At 39.1% G+C, this 18,280-nt stretch overlaps 1 protein-coding gene across 1 annotated transcript in view; it reads right to left on the bottom strand.

Annotated features, from left to right (window-relative positions):
* Window positions 1-18,280, bottom strand: part of PCNX2 (pecanex 2) — a 156,633-nt gene that overhangs the window by 12,252 nt on the left and 126,101 nt on the right. The window contains exons 26-28 of the mRNA XM_075043275.1: window positions 12,359-12,612; window positions 7,865-8,098; window positions 5,616-5,719 (exon numbers count right to left, since the gene is read on the bottom strand). Of these exons, the coding sequence (XP_074899376.1) occupies window positions 5,616-5,719; window positions 7,865-8,098; window positions 12,359-12,612 (592 nt within the window). The remainder of the gene's footprint in view (window positions 1-5,615; window positions 5,720-7,864; window positions 8,099-12,358; window positions 12,613-18,280) is intronic.

Below are 18,280 nucleotides of genomic sequence, written 5' to 3'. Positions count from 1 at the left end.
TACTACTAAGTTACGTATTAAAACATGCCTATGTGAGACAGGGACTTACACTCAGATCTTCAAAACATTCAAGCACTGATTTCAATGGGAGTTATGTGTCTTCAAGGAATGGGTCCTGCTCTCCGCTGACTTTCAGTCAATCATCTCCACAGTTTAGAAAATGATAATATACCCAAATCCTGCTTAATAGCTCGGAAAGCCCTAGAATAAACCAGTTAGGGGGAAAAAAAAATGGTAGGTGCAGCCAGTGTGGTGAAATATGTGACTATCGTCTCCTTTGAAAAGGCTAGAAATCAGGAAGGGTCCTTTCACTCGCCCACCCACTAGACAACATCCAGCATACACAGCTGAATCCTTGCCTGGAAAAAATACCTCCATATCTAAATATTCTTCCCAGGATGAAACTGAAGAATCTACCCTGAACTACGCACCAAATGATCTGTAGTGTAGTTTTTCCCCACATAACACCCCCTGAATTTGCTCTGAAAAGTTGGCTGGGATGAAGGGAGGAGTAGGCAGGAGACCGACCTGTTTTTTACATCATTAGAGGCTCTCGGAGCCAAATCTGAACACCAGAGCAGACAAAGAGTTTGCATTCGCATCAAAGTGTCTTAGAGGCATCAGCACATGCTAAACAGGCTGCTGTGAACAGCAGTATCTGCCGAAAGCAAGGCCAGGACCAGGACAGCTATGCAAACTGCAGCTGAGCATCAGCAGAGGGAGCGGAGGGAAGCACGTACAGCTCTCACTGTGCTTAGTTAGGGAAGACTCATCCATTTCTCATCCCTCTGCATAATAAGTTCTCTAACCAGCATTTTTAAGAACAAATATGACTGCTACAAGGAACAAAGCAGTGGTGGCAGTAGTTGTGAGAGGCTGAGAGTCAATTATTTTATATATCGTATTTTCCACCAGAGAGGTCTGGAGGAGATTGCTGTATTCACAAAACCAGGGACATCTTTTATTCTCCTGCCAATCGTAATGAGGCTTTTGGGTACATTCTGCCTATCATGTGACACTATCTCAAGCCATTACGTCTGTAACACTCAGCCCTTAATCCACATAAGATACAGCTGTTGTTATTCTTCCCATTGTTATGCTCTCTGCTGAAGACTCTAATGAGATTATAAGGAAGCTGTAAAGCCAACAGCTTTGATCTCAGGCCTGACTCAAGGTTGTTGCTGCTTTCTTGGCCCAGTTTTAGCATACCTCAGTTGGTAATCTGCTGTAGTTACAGGCTTGTTCAAAATATTTTAAAAACTAGTTAAGGTAAATTCACATGCCAAAGAAACGATGTTAATCAGGAAGAGACACAACTACTATTTCTGGCAACATTTCTAACCCTCTGAGCTAAGAACCCGAAAAGCCGCTGTCACAACTGTGAACTATTTTAGAACAAGACTAGTAGGTGTGTGGGAACCGTCGGCCCCTCAAATGTGCAGAAAGGAGGGGATTAACTAGTACCACAAATACCAGAGGGAGGGCAACAGAGCCAAAGCAAATACTCCCTCCTACTGCACTCCTTGCGTTGCTCCAACAGCTGAAAGTAAAAGCATTTGATGCAAGCCTGAAAACAGTATGGATGAAGACCTATGAGCTGGTGAATGTCTCTGTGTGTATTTTGCACACCAAAACCCATCCTCTGCAGGGACCCTTCCCAATGTTAACCGTAGATTTATTTAAGCAATAAAGAAACATGCATGCCTGTGAGCTCGTAATGACCTAAATGTCGTAGCTCACCTGAATGAAGTATTTTCAATGGCAACCCTTCTAAATTTGATATTTTAGATGACAGTGGTGTTGAGCTAAGAGTCAAACTTTTCTCCCCTGCTTCTGCTCTGCTCAGCTCTGGCAGACATAAAGCTGCACTGTCTGCTTGGACTCCCACTAGCAATGCAGCATCACCTGCAGCTTTGTGGTGCCACGTCCAGGCAGAGCCATTCCTTGGAGTGACCCACTGTCCACGCTGAGGGATACCACCCAGAGGGAGCTAAGGGGACCTGAGCATCCAGGCTTGGTAGTGTTGGAAGTATCTGATGAGAGATGCTTTATTAAGGGATTTTTATATTTCTCCAAATTTGAAATGTATACTACACATTTACTTATTAGTAGGTCTAGTGGCTGAATAGGATTGTTAAGTAATTTTTTACAAATGCACACCTAAACATATCACTCTTTTGAATAAATGAATGGTAATGTCATGTCGTTCCTTAAATTGCATTTTGTGCAGGATGCCTCCTAATGACAGTTTAAAAGAGCATTTGATTTGCATAGCAATGTTCTGCCTTCTTAATGAATGCATTTATTGTGTAATCTAGTGTTAATGTTGGGTTTCTACTGACATTTACATGAACAGGTACACTGAATAATTATTTACATACATTATATAAGAGCATTTAAAATCTTGGTTTACACAGTGACATTCACTGATTAATAGATTAGACAAAATCATGTGTACATGAGTGCAAATTGATAGTTTACATACACAATGTAAACTTGAATCTCAGTTCTGTAGTGCACAGCTCAGTGTAACATCACCTTTGTATTACTGTTTCTGTGCAGCAGCTGGATGACTGTCACTCCTCACGACACAGCAAAGGCTAGACTTAGTCCGGAGGAAGTTTCCTACTACCTGAACAGTGGCCCCAGAGAACAAAACATGGACCACAGAGCACAGGTTCTGGGCTAGTTTGCTCACACTGGACATATATGAAACTATTCATAGAAATAAGCGTGAGGAGGAGAAGACTACAATGCCTGTCTGGCCATTACATCGCAAACTGATCACGAAACTTCTAGGAATGTTGTATGCAAGATGCTTCACAGCCAGAATTAATAGCAAGTCCTGATATGAAGTTCAAGATAATTTCTAAGTGCCTCTAAGTAGGCTCCAAAATGTCCCCAAAATATCATGACACCTTTTCAAGGGAAAGGACTGTGAAGCATCACCTAAGGAACGATTCCTCCAGCTTCTGAGGACCTTAAGTACTTCTCCCCCATCTGACTGAATGCAGAACTGGGGGCGAGGACCAGCAATAACGCTCTAAATCAAGCTCCATACGAGCTGCTGTATCTCCATCAAACACAGAGAGAGGGGAGGGAGACCTGCCTTCAGCGCCTAAAGTTAACCCTCAGGAACATCTCCTCCTGGCCTCAGCAGCATTGCACACATTGGATGAAGTCTCCTTCCCCCTGGCATGCTGTGTAATTGTATTCCTAGTGGAGACTCGCTGACTTACTCCTTCTTTGTGTATACATAAGTTGTGAAAATCTGCGTGAAGCAGTAAACACTGTAAGTACAGTAAGAACTGCCCTTTGTGCTTTAGTGCATGTATTTGGGGGATTTTTGTTGATAAAGATCTTGATGTCAGGGGATAATTAACTAACAAGCAAGGTAACAATTTCTACTAAATTGTTTTTGTCAATTAAAATAAATATATAAATTCCTTAAAACAAGAATAAACGTGTTTCACAAGTTAAAGTCATGTTTTGTAGCTGTAGCAATGTATAACTTGAATTGTGCTACTCAGATTCCTTTTTTTCCCCCCAAATCTTTCTGACAGTTGAAATGTATTAAAGGTAATTTAACCAGGTGGGTAAGTGACACAGTTTTTCCACAGTGAAACTTTTCTAGGGAAAGCTTTTGTGAAGTAGCACTGAAAAAGATACTGACAGAAGCTTCCACTTAATCCCTTTTATGTCACAAAATACATTTTAAAAATACAATGATTCAATACTGCCCTGGAGCACTTGCTTAATAAAAAGAAAATCAGGACTTTAATTAAAGATATAGGATTATATAGAATAGATTCAGAACAACAGGGATAGAGCTGTGCACTGCATACGAGTACCGCATTTTTTGCCTTTCTACAGACCTTTTCTCCTCAGGAAAAGTATTTTTAAGTATGGAGTGTCCACTCACCAAAAGAGAGGAACTAATTTGGTTCATTGGTAATCTTCCAGATTTCAACAAGACATGGTATAGCTGACTCCTGCAATTATTATTAAAATCTTTACAGAAGACTTCGCAAATAATTATCCTCAACATTCATACTTTCCATGTTAAGCTTTAGGAAGTCTCTGATAATATTCTCTCTTTGCATTAGCTACTAACCATGTAAGCCAATATGAATAGGTGACATTATTATTGTATCTGTCCTAGTGCCAAAACATTGTAATGAAGATTTTAAGATCCAGTGGAAAGTACACACAACGTGATGACAGTTTTAAGGAGCTTTTGTGATATTTTTAGATGCATTTCTAATATTGCTGTGACATATCTATTGCAGGCCCAGATCAAAATCACTTTAATCTTTTCTCAAAAAAATTCATAAATGCACATCAACTTTTCTACCACATCCCCAAACTCTAAAATTTGGATCATCAAAAAAATAGGGCAATTTTAGAAATACCAGTGACTTACTAAACATCACACTAATTTGAGTGCATAAAAATGAAGGGAGAGGAAACTCAACCCAGAAGAAAACTACTACAGGAAGGGAATGTGCAAAGACTAGAAGAAAAGAGATGACAAAAGCCACTTTAGAAAGCAGAAAGAAGCAGCACATCAAGAAATAAGCCATGTGGGCCGCAAACATTCTGCATGCCTGACTGAAAAGGAAAGACATAAACCCAAATGTTAAAAACATCTCAACAGATAACAAAGCTAGAATGAATATTTAAAAGGACTGTTTTATCTTATAATACAAAATGCATTCAAAATCACACATGCTGTCTTTGTTTGCTTGTTAGTAAGACAAATCCTCTCTAAGGAGCACGTTGATAGAGGGCCAGCTAGCTTTGCTCACAGTTTTGTGCCAATACAGCAAGGTCACTTAGATACTCTATTTACTCGTCTACTGGTACTAAACTCCTGCGAACATGGGGAGTTCAAATGCGTCTAATAAAAATCTAAAATTAGGTAAGAAGTTAGACTTTATTAAAATAAAGATTATCTCATTAATAAAATGCCTGATCTATAGAACAGTGTACATGGTACTTTATAAAACCCAAACAACTCAGAACTCCTAGTGAAAATGGAAGAATCCCTAATGAAAATGTAAGGAGAAGAGTGTATTCAGAAACAATCTTAACCAAGCATATTTTAATTAACCAGACTTTCTAGGAAGAAGTGTTTTGAATGAATGAATGAATAAGGTAGACAGAGAATGGACAAAGCTGTGGTCTCAAGAGATGCAAGGTTCTCCCTTCTTCAGTCACCAGAATGAAGTGGCACAATAAACGGGAATACAGCCCTGAGGAATACAGGACCCTTATGTATTTATTATGATGTGAGATGACTTGGCAGTTTCTTCCTCTTCTGGAGGAAGCCATCATTCCAGTAGCCAGGCCAGGCATGAGTGAACACAAGCAATAACCATCAGTACCCATTCTTTCAATGCAAAATACTGCTTTGCCCCATGAAATAAAGACTGGTATTAGTTATTTAGCTAACTACCAAAGTAAAAGATGTCCAGAAATGGTGGAAAACAAATTATTTTATGGAGGAAAGAGACTTTACCTTGATCTAATCTTCTGTTGAGATTCCACGTTAAGTGAAAAAAGACAAACAGGTCTTTGCTTTAAGATGAGGAAAAAGGATTCCTAAAAACTACCTGATGGCCATATTGTGAGCTGCAGTTCCCAAAGCTCTTCGGCCCAGTATACACAAGGCAAAGGAAAGCGTCACTAGAGGAGAATCCTCATCGCTGTCCAGGTGCTACAAAGTTTTAAGAATAGCATGTTATTCGAAATGCAAATACCATCTTTAAAAGCACTGAAATACTATAAATGGTAACATTCATAAAATTTGCATATGCCTGGACCTACACACAAAAACATTCTTTGCAATTAAACAGAACAAGAAGGGAGATCATTGCCATCAGAGGCTTTCTGCAAAATGCAAGCTTATTTTGCCCATTGGCTAGAAATGGAACATTTCAACCTCGGGTGGCGAGATCCCAAGGAAAGGGAGCTTTGTTGGGGGGGGATTGTAGGGGGTTTTTTTTGTGGGTTGGTTGGGGTCCCCCCCCCCAATCTGTCATTCTAAAACAGAGCAGATTCCTTATTGCTGACAGACACTGCAACTGGAGGCAGCCAAACCCCTTTTCTTGGGACACAGTGCCTGTGAAACCCCGCCACAGATTCCAGAACAATCTATTTGGAAAAGTTTGGAGGAACATACTTTTAGTAAAAACCAATATATATCTAAATTGTATACCATTGATGACACTGACCTCACATTTTAACAAGCAGTCAAAACATTTCATTTACACTTACCAGCTCAGGAGAGTTTCTTTACTGAAATTTTTGCAAAGAAAACTTTGCTATCAAGCAGGAAGAAAAAATTGAAACAACCCCTCAAGAATGTGAATCTTTAAGAGGATACAGACTATTACTCATGTCCATGCAATAAGTGATTTCTTATAGCTTGCTTTGACTCTAAACCTGAAGCCAATTACAATAGAGAATGTAGCTTCTTCTATAAAATACATTGATTCTCAGGGCTATGTGTACAGTGAAGCTTTTTTTACATCTCATCTCCTACATGAACTTTACCTCTATATAGTCAGTGAATTACAAAAACAGGGGTAAAAGAAAAAGATGTAAAAAATATATATGTGTGTGTGTGCACTCTAGTGCAGGCGTTCGTTTGCCCTTTTAAGTCCAACTGCTAAGTTTCAAGTCTGTTGGGCATCCCTAAATGTATTCTACTTGAAAGTCTCAGCCACATAACAAGTGAAAAAGCATCATTTAACAGTGGGTTTCCCTGCACCATACAATTCTTTCTGTGTCAGAACTTGGGATCTGAGACATGGAGATGGGAAAGAAAAGAGATGAAATATTCCTAGTAGGAGGAGATGGTGGGGAAGGCTCAGACAATTAAATGAAAACAATATCAATGTGATGATATGCAGAGGAACTGGTGGAATGGTATTCAGGGTTAGAGACATGAGAAGGAACTGAAGCAGAGAAGAAACATTAAAATTCAGCAATGTTACGCCAGCTAAGGTCAGTGGTAGCAAATGGGATGTGCACTCAGTGATCCTGAATGAAAAGTGCACAAATAATAGCGCATGGTGGCCAGGAAAGATACACTTCTCATTTTTTGCCATCATCAGCAATAATCAGAAAATTAAATCAAGGGAATATGCTTGTTCGAAACTGTATTCTCCCTCTGGGCTATTTTGAGTATTCTACGGAAATACAGTAGTGCATTTCCGATAAACGATTGCTGACCATCAGTAATCTTAGTGGCTCAAAGCATGTGAATGTGTAGCTGTAAACCTGCCCTTGACCTTTTAGAGCTGTGAGGTAATTTCACACGGTTTTGTGGCATGGTTCACATTTGAATTATGAGCTCTCAGAGGGGACCTATACTAGCAGTGAGTTTGTTATGCACTTCCCTACCATTTTAAGTACCCAAATATAGGCAAATTTTTGGAAAGGATACACAAACATCACAAACGTTTGGCAAATGTACACTGGCAACACTGAAGGAACAGTCATGCTCTGGTGACATTCCCTGAATGGAGCCTGCTCTAGCAGTACTTCTGCAAGCTCTTGTTATATCCACGCTTTCTAGAGCTGAGGAAATTAATTGTGTTGGAAGTGTGCACAATAAGGAATTGGTTCTGTATTCAAAGACCAACGCTCCTTAAAACTCTAGTTTTTGCACAAGAGTAGTCTCCAAAATATGTTTTTCCATTCCACAAAACATATACTTTATGTTAAATCTGACAGCTTAAATAAAATCAATTTTATTGTATTAATCCTGAGCGAGCAAAAAGACTACCCATGCATCATTTAACTCCTATCCCAAGAATTAAAACTACTACTACTAAAAAAAACAATGCAAGCTTACCTCTACCCTTTTTCTAGCACAGAACTGAATCCAGTCCAGATAAACACTGCAGAAACTAGCTCTTGTTATTCCTTGGAGACAGGGAACATAATCTTCATCTATGTTAATGTTAAACATTGCAAGGTCACGTTCAATATAATGCCACTTTGCATAAGGCTGCAGTATCTTTTGGATGGATTCGTCTTTTATCCAGTCCAGGATTTTGGGAGAACTTGCTGTAAAGTATATTATACTCTGTTGACAAAATGTGCAAATGTTAGTCACTCTAGAGAATAAATCAAATAGGACCACATTAACTACTTATAATGGTACCTATTTTTCCTATTTTTTACTGCTTGGCATAATTGCTTCACAAAACTGTTCAAGTTAGAAAGATGATAATAACGGATATCTAAATAGCAGACAACAGAAAAAGAAGTCAGATTTTTAATATTCTTCTGCGTTACAGGAAAATTAATACAAACAACAGACTATGATAAGCATACAGGGTTCCAGCATTCAGACATGTTAATTACTGAATATCTGTGTGGTTCTAGAGTCTATCAGCAAGAAGGTGACGTCGATAAAAGTTTAGGCGTATTTTGAAAAAACAGTAGTACATGGTCACATGCTCAACACAGGACTCTCTTTCCTCCATGGACTTCCTGTTTTCTGGGGACGAAGCTTTCCTAATTCTATAACAAAACCAGTTCCACCACAATTGAACCACAAAGGTGAGATTTGACAGCTGTGTACAACACAGGTCTGAAAACCCCTGTTTTAATTGTTGTTTTCTTTCTGCATTTAGTAGCATCACTATTTTTGTTATTTGTCAATGAGGCCAGTAAAGAATAATGCATTTTTTCTTATATGTCAGATTAAGCAGCTGATAACTGATGTAACTGAGTTTGCTTTTAAAGCACTGAAGAAAGAGCAGCATTCAGCAGGAGCTCTTTTACCAAATGAAGAAACATTAGAAAGCAGCAACACTCGTATCTCATATCCATGCCTGAGTTTCTAGGTTTAAGTTCTTCTAAGCGCTGTGTCTGGAGCCATGAAAATAATAATAAATAAAATAAAATAAAATAATAATTTAAAAAAAATCTGAGCCAAATTTAGAGCTGATTTTCAAAAGAATATAAAACTTAGGGAGAAGTTCCAGTGCCACAAAGACAAGTGGCATCAGCTGGAAAGTCCCATTATAATGTTTTATTATTATAATTTTTGTTTTAATGAAAGATACTAATTTAGAATTGGATTCCAAAGCAAACAAGGGACAAGTGAACGTGACTGAAGATGATGTAGTTCTACTTTATCCACGCAATGGAAATATTATTAGGCAAATAAATGTATAAAATGAAAACATGATGGACTAAAAAGGCAGAAGCACTACCAGCCCTTTTAAAAATCCCAGATGCTCTCCACAGTTTATCTTTCAAATTGTACAAAAATACACAAGCAAGAGGACAATTAAGCTCCAGAGGAAAAAGACAAGTCAGACAGATACAGAATGAGGAAGGGCCCTTACTTTCTTGGCATGTGGAGAGCAACACACTCTTTTAAAAAGATTCATGCAGAAACAATAGGAGCTGAAAACACAGCACTCAGCAAATGCAGACTTCTTGAATACTAAAAGATGTTTAAATAAGAACATATTGAGAAGAGATGGAGGAGGCACAAGGGAAAAATATCACAGTAGTTGGGCAGGAAATTATTTCAAAATATATGCAGAAGGGCTACAGGAGCTGACCCACTTTACTTGTGGAGAATAAAATTTTTTTTATAAGAAGAAATACGGGCCTTTCTAGGCCATCAATGAAAATGCAAATGAAATAAATACATTAGGAATAAGACACTCAGTGCAACTCATTGTTTAAAAGACCAATATGGTAAGTATTCTTGAAGGATAGGAGAACTGAAACAAAGCATACGTTATCTTTGTTGATCTTCAAAATAGAGTTTGCTTTTTTTATATTCTCACCTGTGTTTACAAAGAAGCAGATTCAGCTGCGAAAAAAAAAAAATCAGGGTCGCAATCAGACACAGAAATAGCAAAAAATTCTGCCACCTAATTAAATTCTGCTCTTAGTAGCTCTTCCTAGCTATGTTTTGTGCACAAGTACTTCCTCAGCTGTATGGCAATTCAGAAATAATATGGTAAATATTTACAATATCGTAAGCTACAAAGAATAAACTAGAAGCACTCCAAATGCTCAGTGCAAAGGAAGTGCAGTTGCTGCTGAAACTCCAGCCTATGTGTTTTCTGAGTTTGTGATTTATGTGACCTGAATACTGCATTAACTAGAGGAGTTCTTACAATTAGTTTCCTACACTGTTAAAAAGAAAGTGTCGGGGCTTTAAAATGTTCACAGTGAAATTGCGCAGGGTCTTTACAGCTCAAGATTCCCCCATATGAAAGAGCTGGGGAAGAAATGAATTCTCACCTCTGTTTCTGATATTATCTGGAGGTAAGTACTAAGTAAACAGGATGAAAACTGATCTGATACATAATATAATCTTCTCACCTTCCGAGGCTGTACTAAGGATTTTACCAAATCTTATCGAAGCTCCTGTTTATGGAAGAAACTAATAACTTGAAGAATAGGAGAAGAAAATCTCCATCTAGCTTTCTTTTGGGAAGTGTCATTCTAAAGAAGGGCTCTCCTGAGCGCGCTCTCCCTTCGCTGAAGGGAGCCCCAGCCCAGGCTAATATCCAAGCTGCCAACAGGTTACTACTATCTTCTCTTCATCGTTCCCTAAGAAGAGAAGTAGATTAAAGGACTGACACCTTTCTGAGAACGAGGATCTGTCAATGCAGTGTTATAGTACCAGCTCAACTAAATAAAGCCAAAAGAGATTCGATTTTCACACCTCCAAAGCTGTAGGTGGTGGACATACCAAAATCTGCATACAGCAGAGATGGAGCCACAGCATACCTCAGTAGTGGGGGGATCATTTAACCCACCTCCCTTTTACTCAAAACAGGATCAATTAACCACCCCTGTATCATACGGGACAAAAGTTTGTCTAAGTGATCTTACCTATGTCAGCTGCTTCTCAGGCGTGTTCAGAACCAGCAGCACCGAACCACCTTTAGGTTAAGTTTTACTTCCCATGTGATAAACCTCACACTTTCCACCAGTCCTCTACATATTAGGTGACTTAAAGGCACTAGAAGAGTTTATAAAGCACAATTCTTCACTGCTTTAAACTAATAAGCTGCTGATTTGATTGCAGCTTCGACTGGGATTTTTTTTCAGTCTCATTCGTCACCAAAAGCTGAGTCATATATCAGCTTGCATCAGTTTATGTTCAGGTGATTCAGGTTACCTTTTAAAGTAAACCAAAGCAATTGTACCAATGTATTCACTTCAGTTTAAAGAAGGGGATTTTTTTCAGTTTAGACACATTGCTTAAAAACAATTTAATTTATAGCCACAAAACCCACTTCTAAAGTGAAAAAAACATGCTCACCTGCAGTTTTGTTTCTAATTAGTTAATTAAACAAAGCAGGTTGGTTACCAGGCTCTACTGCCTGTAAAATTATTTATGAAATCCCAGTCTGCATTTTACAAAGTAATCGACTGCATGATCAAAGCAGCTTTGTGAGGCAATGATCTTGTTTTTACTGCATCGGCTCACTTGCAAAAAAAAAAAAAGGTGATTAATTTATTTACAACAGGTCTCTCTCTAAGGTTGTCAGGATTTTTACAATTGCAGAGATGTAAGCAGGGAGGAGATGTCAGGGATGGTTGGGAGCCTTAGTAACTGGCTTCATGGTAGTATCAGTGGCACAGAAGGCAGCATTTGGCTCTTGTTTCAGTAGAGGACAAGAAAACTCAGCAATTTCTCCATTTGCTGGACTGGAAACCATTTGGCAGAGGATGAAGACGACTTGCTAGACTATAAGGTTCAATTATTTTGACAAATTAATATCTGTGTGGTCATTGTGATCTTAATAACAGTGCAAATATAGAAGTGATGTAAATGAATTGCTGTTTAATCAATGGAATAAAACAACTTCAAATGTATTGTGGTATATATGTAAAACAGCAGGTAAGAAGGGTGTTTGCTCTATTAAAAAAGTACATTTGAGAAACAGCTCATCAGAGATTTCCCAAGAACTTTATGCTTGTTGATTTATTTTTTTTTGCCAGAAAAAACAGTGGAAAGGCCAAGTCAAGAAGAAATAACAAACTGCCAGTGAAGTTTTGCCTTGTAAGAATGCTTCCTCTGACTTTATCGCTACAGGATGTTAACTCACCTTCTTAATTTCTGCTTAAGCGTGCCTGTGATTTTCTGTACAAACTGTAGGTATAAGTGGTCAGAATCAAATGTAGCAAAGGGAGATATGAATTAATTATCGCTACCTAAGATCAAGTCAGTCTGACTGCCAGCAGTGCAAATGAATAAATATAAAGTCAAAAACTTCAAATGCTCTTTCTTCTATAGACTGCCAGTATTCTTTCTCTTTGACAAACCTGCTGAGGAAGTACACTTTACCAAAGAGTTTACCTTTATATAGTATCTGATAAGTATTCTCCGCAGATCAAACACTTGCAGCATTGTTGCAGCGTTGTTATCAATGATGCTATATCCTTCCAGGATGTACTGGGTTCGTGTTATTTCCCATGTCAGCCATCGCAGGTTAAAGGCTGCATTACATGATAACAAGTGAGGCAAGTGCCCAGGCTTACAACAGCAGCAGCCTTCATTGTCTTCATCTCCTTCTGTAATAGCTTCCACTTCTCTCTGCTGGCAATATGTCCCTTGGCAGTGAGAAAAAGAGAGTATGCTGCCAGTTATTGGGGCAGGAGGAAACAAAGGACTTCTTCCAAGCTGAAAAAGTATGATTGAAGGCTCTAGGCACTTAGCAAAAATCTAATAGGAAGAGCTATGGCAACAAATTAGATGTGCCAATTGATCCACGCACAGTAGCAAATAAAGAGCTGTACATTATTTATTTACTATCACCTATAAAAGCCAAAAGGGCCTGATCTAATGTTCTAGGCGTTCGGTTCTGAGCTGAGTTAAACTACAGACTACAGCTTCTGCCTTAATAAAAACTCACCAGGAAGCAACAATAAAGAGTCTCGCTCCATCAGGCACATTAAGCAAATTGATCCAAGTCTCAGTCTGCTTCTTCAAATAACATACAGGATGCAAACAAAGATTTTACAGTGTGTCGGGGCACTTGTAAAATCTGGGTTTACCAAACTATCTTGGAAAGCAAGTTCCAAAAATAACATCCACCGGGTTGTTCTCCCCCCCACTGGAGTAAATGCTACTCTGGATCAAACATCTCTAATGAATAGCACTAGTGGCACTGTATCATGAGGACAGAACAGCTTTCTAATTAGCCTATTACACAGGCTTTAGATCAAAATAGAGTAAATCTTTCTGAAAAAGAGATGTTAACTCATAAAGAAGTCATGAGGCAGATGCAGAAACAATAATATATCCGCTCTGCAGACTGCATTTGTGGCCTGGGCTGTGCACACTAGATGGTCAAGCTGAGCCTTTCGGGATTTAAAATCTATGAATGTGGTTTCAACACCATGTAGGGCACTGCAAATCAAAACCGAGGTGGACGCCCATGTGCTCCCCCCACTGTTCTCAAAATACATGAGTTCTTGATGTATGGATCTTTTTAAAATTTACTCTCTGTGGGCTGTTGCAGAGCTTACTCTCCACTGAATTTGTACATAAACCATCTTTCAAGGCCATCTCCTATGATGCAAGTTACACCTATGGTGTAACATGGAAAGCATGGGCTTTCCACCAAAGGTTCAGTATCACCCCACGAGGGAGCTGGCTCCGTCAGCTTCCAAACGGTCTCGACAGGAGAGGAAGGTGCTAGATACTGTCCTGCAGTTCAACAGCTATAACCCCCCCCCCCCCCCCCCCCGCCAGGACCAACAGACCTGTTCCATTGTGTCACTGTAAAAGGGAGAAGAATTTGGCCATGTTCGCCACCTGAACGTTGGACCAGGAAAGACTACAGCGTCAGCTCCAATCCCCTGCAGTTTGCCAGCGGCCTGAAAGAGAGCCTGGAGCAAGGCAGCATCCCAAAGGCCTTTCTGTGGAGCGTCATGACAGTCACTGTACCCTTGACTGTCTATCCCGGTCCCATCACAACTGTCTGGTCAACAAGCTGTGGACCTTCATTTGTACCCATAGAAGTAGCACCCAGAATATTCCTTTCTCTGCACTAAGAAAAGCCTTTCAAAATATAACAAAAAATATTAAAGTATTGGTTATCACCTTCTCTTTTCTGCCTAGACACTTTCTAAAATACATCCAGCAAGCAAAAACATACAAGAAAAAAAGAATAGAAAGTTCTGAAGGAAACGTGTGAGAAAAAACAGGATTGTAGAGATGGGGGGGGGGGGGGGAAAGATCCAGTATATTCCAGTATTCTCTGTTCAGTTTTCTATGAGTGAAAATTTACACTGTGTACCCAGTGTTGTTCACTCACTGATACGTATTCTTCCTTAGACTTCAGGCATATACAATATGACAAATTATTAAATGCCTTCAAGTCACCCAAATATAAATAACTTTCCTTTCAACACTGCCGCAAAGTCCAAAACCTGACCTATCAAGCTGACATTTCCAGTTGGACTGGGCATGAACTGGTCTGCTTCTGCTTTGTATTTCACAGATTTCTACATGAATTAACACTTATTGCTCAACAGCAACTCAGCAGCAACTGCTCTGGGTCAGTGGATGCTTTTCTGAAGTCATGTCAAAAGACATCGTACTCAAACTGAAGTACGGAAAGGCATATTCTTTTATACATGGCTTGAAAAGAGTAAAATAACTACTCAATGCTGGTGCTGTTACTACTGCTGCTATGTTGATTTTTGAAAGTTTAAAGGTCTCTCGGTATTAAACTGAATTCAAAAGAAGATACATCTTCATCCCAGGTGCTAAATTAAGTATTGCCAATGTTTATAACTGATGAAAAACACAAACCTAATAAACAACTGCCAGTGATCCCCTTACAACTAGGGGAATTAAAGATGGCTTTGCTCAGCCTATGTAACTCTATCCTTGAATATTTTTTTATTGTTTTGGTATGGAAATAGCACATTTCATTCCTATAGAATGCTGGCTGTTTCTATGTGCTCTCTGTATTATCTCTATTAATAAATACCAAATATTATTACTGCAGATTCTCTAATTACTAGTTTTCTTCAGCCATATATTATGTAAAATATGGGGCCTAAAGAGGCTGGCAAGGCAAATAATAGGCGGATTTAAGAGACCCTCAACGTTTGAAGGAAGCTGTCATCACATGCATAACAAACAGAAAAAGATGCCAGAACAATTATTTGCATTCTCAGGTAAATTCAACAGGTAAAAATGCTCCAAGTCATCTTTGCTAGGTAATTTCAATCAACACAAGTTAAAATTGTACTACAGTGGGAGCAATCAACATTGAACTTGGGGAGTGAGAGACATTCTAACTGGGGCTGTGTTATTACAAAAGCTCTGGGAACCAACCAAAGGAGCTCATGTGGTCATTTTGCAGATTTATTCCAAATAATGAAATCAGGGCTGTGCAATCCCACATCTGGCGAACATGCACTTGCTTAACAAAAGCTGTTTGATGGACTTGGGTAGTACCACCTTGGGGATTTGGTGTCCTGACTGCTTGCAGAGCCTCTGGGGTATCCCTGTTAAGTTTAAAAGTGTAACCTGAGCCATGGCCAGTGCTCTGTCAAAACACCAAATCCCTATTCCTGCCATCATGCTGCTGATTAGTATTTCCAAACAACATCTAGTAAAAGGACAAGTCTGCAAAGACGAAATGCAGGCTTGATGCTCCAGTACATGTTGGTTCCCTCCCAATTCTTGCAGTCAGTTCTAGAAAGACTGCCAGTAATTTTCTCTCATCTTTAATTGAGCCTTACTTTAATCCATAATGCACTGGCTGGACTTCAATGCCACAGATTTGCATGTTACTGAGAAACTTCATTTTACCAGTGCCTACATCAATCTTTTTGGTTCATTACTCTAGACACTAGTACTGCAGAGACTTAAGAGCATGTGCTCAGCTTTATGCATCGAGCCAAAAGGGACAAGTCACTGTACATGAAGTTAAGCATTTGTGTACATCTTTTACAGAAGGGTGACCTTAAACTTTTGTGTATATGTTATAAGCTGATGATTTAAATGACAATTTTTATATTGCTTCTCAAAAAATTATCAAGTTCAAGCAACTCTGAGAGAATTATTCATAAAACCAAAGAGCAGGGAGCAGAACGTGCACTTCAGTTCTGCAATATAATTAAGTGTAGTACCATTAAATATTAAAACACAGGAAGATGTTTTCACCGGTAATTAGTGATTTTAAAATCTGAGGGAAAACATCTTTTTTTTACATTTCTTTCTGCAGTAGAAAGAAAATAAGCTCTCACACTTCACTCAAGCTTAGACATTCACTGTGACCTTTGCTAGTATAGATGAGACCGATTCATTTGTAAGATCTAACACTGGATGGTTGCCAAAAATCCATCAATGCAAAAACATGTGCCAGCTGAACAAAGCAAGGTCAATCTATGTGAGCTCAGGAGAAAACCAGGGTGAGAACTTGGAGCTCTTTCTATTTTCCTGACGCATCAGGATTTGAGGACTGACTTCTGCTCTGCCAGAATGATCTGACCTAAATGGAAATGAGAAAATTGAAACTGAAGACTGTAATCTCGCTTCGAGAGGACATAAAATACACCTAAATTAATGACCATCCAGCCTTCTAGAATTTAAGGCTGAAATCGGAGTGCTTTTGAATTCAATTTTGAAAACTCAGTGAGTGAAAAGAAAAGCATTTTTCCGCTCTGAAGGGCCAGAAAGAAAATCCCCTAATACAATCACATACTACTTTTAATTTCTATAAAACACTTCAATTTAATAACACATCCAGAATGGGGACTAATTATTGTGGCTGAAGGTAGTGATAGCTTGAGCACTAAGGATTGCTGACCTGTAATAAGCTAGGGTGCAAATGTACATAGAAAGGGTTTATAGGGCTCATGCACTAACCCCAACCCACAGACATTAAGAAGATCATAAATCACTCTCCTGCACTAGGCACTTCAAGCTTTAAATTCTGTGATCCCAACAACCAGTTTGGTACCAGGGGATTTATCCAGGTGTTAAGTCTGAGAGGTGGAGCTGTATATGGAGATGGGAGCCATGAAGATGGACTGAAGCCCAAGGTAACTCCTTTTGTAGGCCAGGTCTCGTCATCGACAACTCCACAAAAACGCCTGGTTGCTCACCATTCATTTGGCAAAATCATGCATGTGAATATTTTACAAATATATGCATTACACTGGAACTATCTGACTCTGCTCCTCTGAGCTCTGCTGCAAATCTGAGTATTCCCAAATTCTGATGGATAAGGCTCAGGATAGCATCTTAGTAAACAACAAGTTATCACCCAATGGAAGCACAAAGAGCATAATTACAGCCATTGAAAGGCCATCCTCTCCTGAAAAAGCATCGTATGTAGCTCCAGAAACACAGAAAAACAAATACTTCAAAAAGGAGTGAACTGAGCTCCCAAACAGAAACTCATGAACCCCAGAACTGGACACATTCTGGAAACCAGCAACTGGTTTTGCTCCTTCCTGCACTTTTCCTTGTGGAATTGGGATTAAGAGCAGTAATTTACAGGCTCTGATAGTCTCAGGTTGTTTCAAAGAAAAATCTCAGGACTTAAAAAGACAGTATCAATTTCTCAAACATCAAAGCTATTAGTTATAAAAGTGTGGTTTGGTTTTCAGCTGCTTCAGGTGCTTGTATGCCTGAAAAATAGTGTGGTTTTCAAACCAGATCAGTCGGTCTAATAACAGGCATCCCCTCTCCTCAGAAACCTTTCCTTTTCTTAGTCCACAGAGACACATTATGGAAGCCCATAAGGATGCTAGCTGTTAAACTTTCAGCTACCAAACACCACGAAACCCTCTCATTTCACCTCTTTTGGAGTGCAATGCAAGATGTAACATTTTGTTTCTGGCAAAGACATTTTCTCAATAAAAATGTTGTAGTAGTGCACCTAACAATATTTTCCTTCCTTCCTTCCTTCCAGAAGTCCTCTCCAGTGCACCCATATATACACATAAAATTGTGGAAAGGAGGAAAGGGAAAAAAAGACATCAAATATTTATTCTAGTCTGTGTTACAGAAACTATTCTAAGCCTATTTGAAATTCATAGATTGTTTCCACTGCTGAAGCATTATTGTACACCTAGAAAGACTTGTCCATCACAGATTTCCTGCATTCAACATAAAGTATCATCTTCCCTGTTTCATGCCATTCTTCCCAATTAAATCACCAAGATTAAGGAAACCCCTTTGCATCCTTTCTGTTCATGCCTCCAATATTTCTGAGCATTGTGTCTCTCAGCTTTTGTTCTTTCCCTCAAA

Source organism: Buteo buteo, chromosome 12 (genome assembly GCF_964188355.1).
Source record: "Buteo buteo chromosome 12, bButBut1.hap1.1, whole genome shotgun sequence".
Taxonomy (NCBI): domain Eukaryota; kingdom Metazoa; phylum Chordata; class Aves; order Accipitriformes; family Accipitridae; genus Buteo; species Buteo buteo.
Note: the sequence above shows the minus strand (reverse complement) of the source record. Positions and strands in the feature narration are given on the sequence as shown.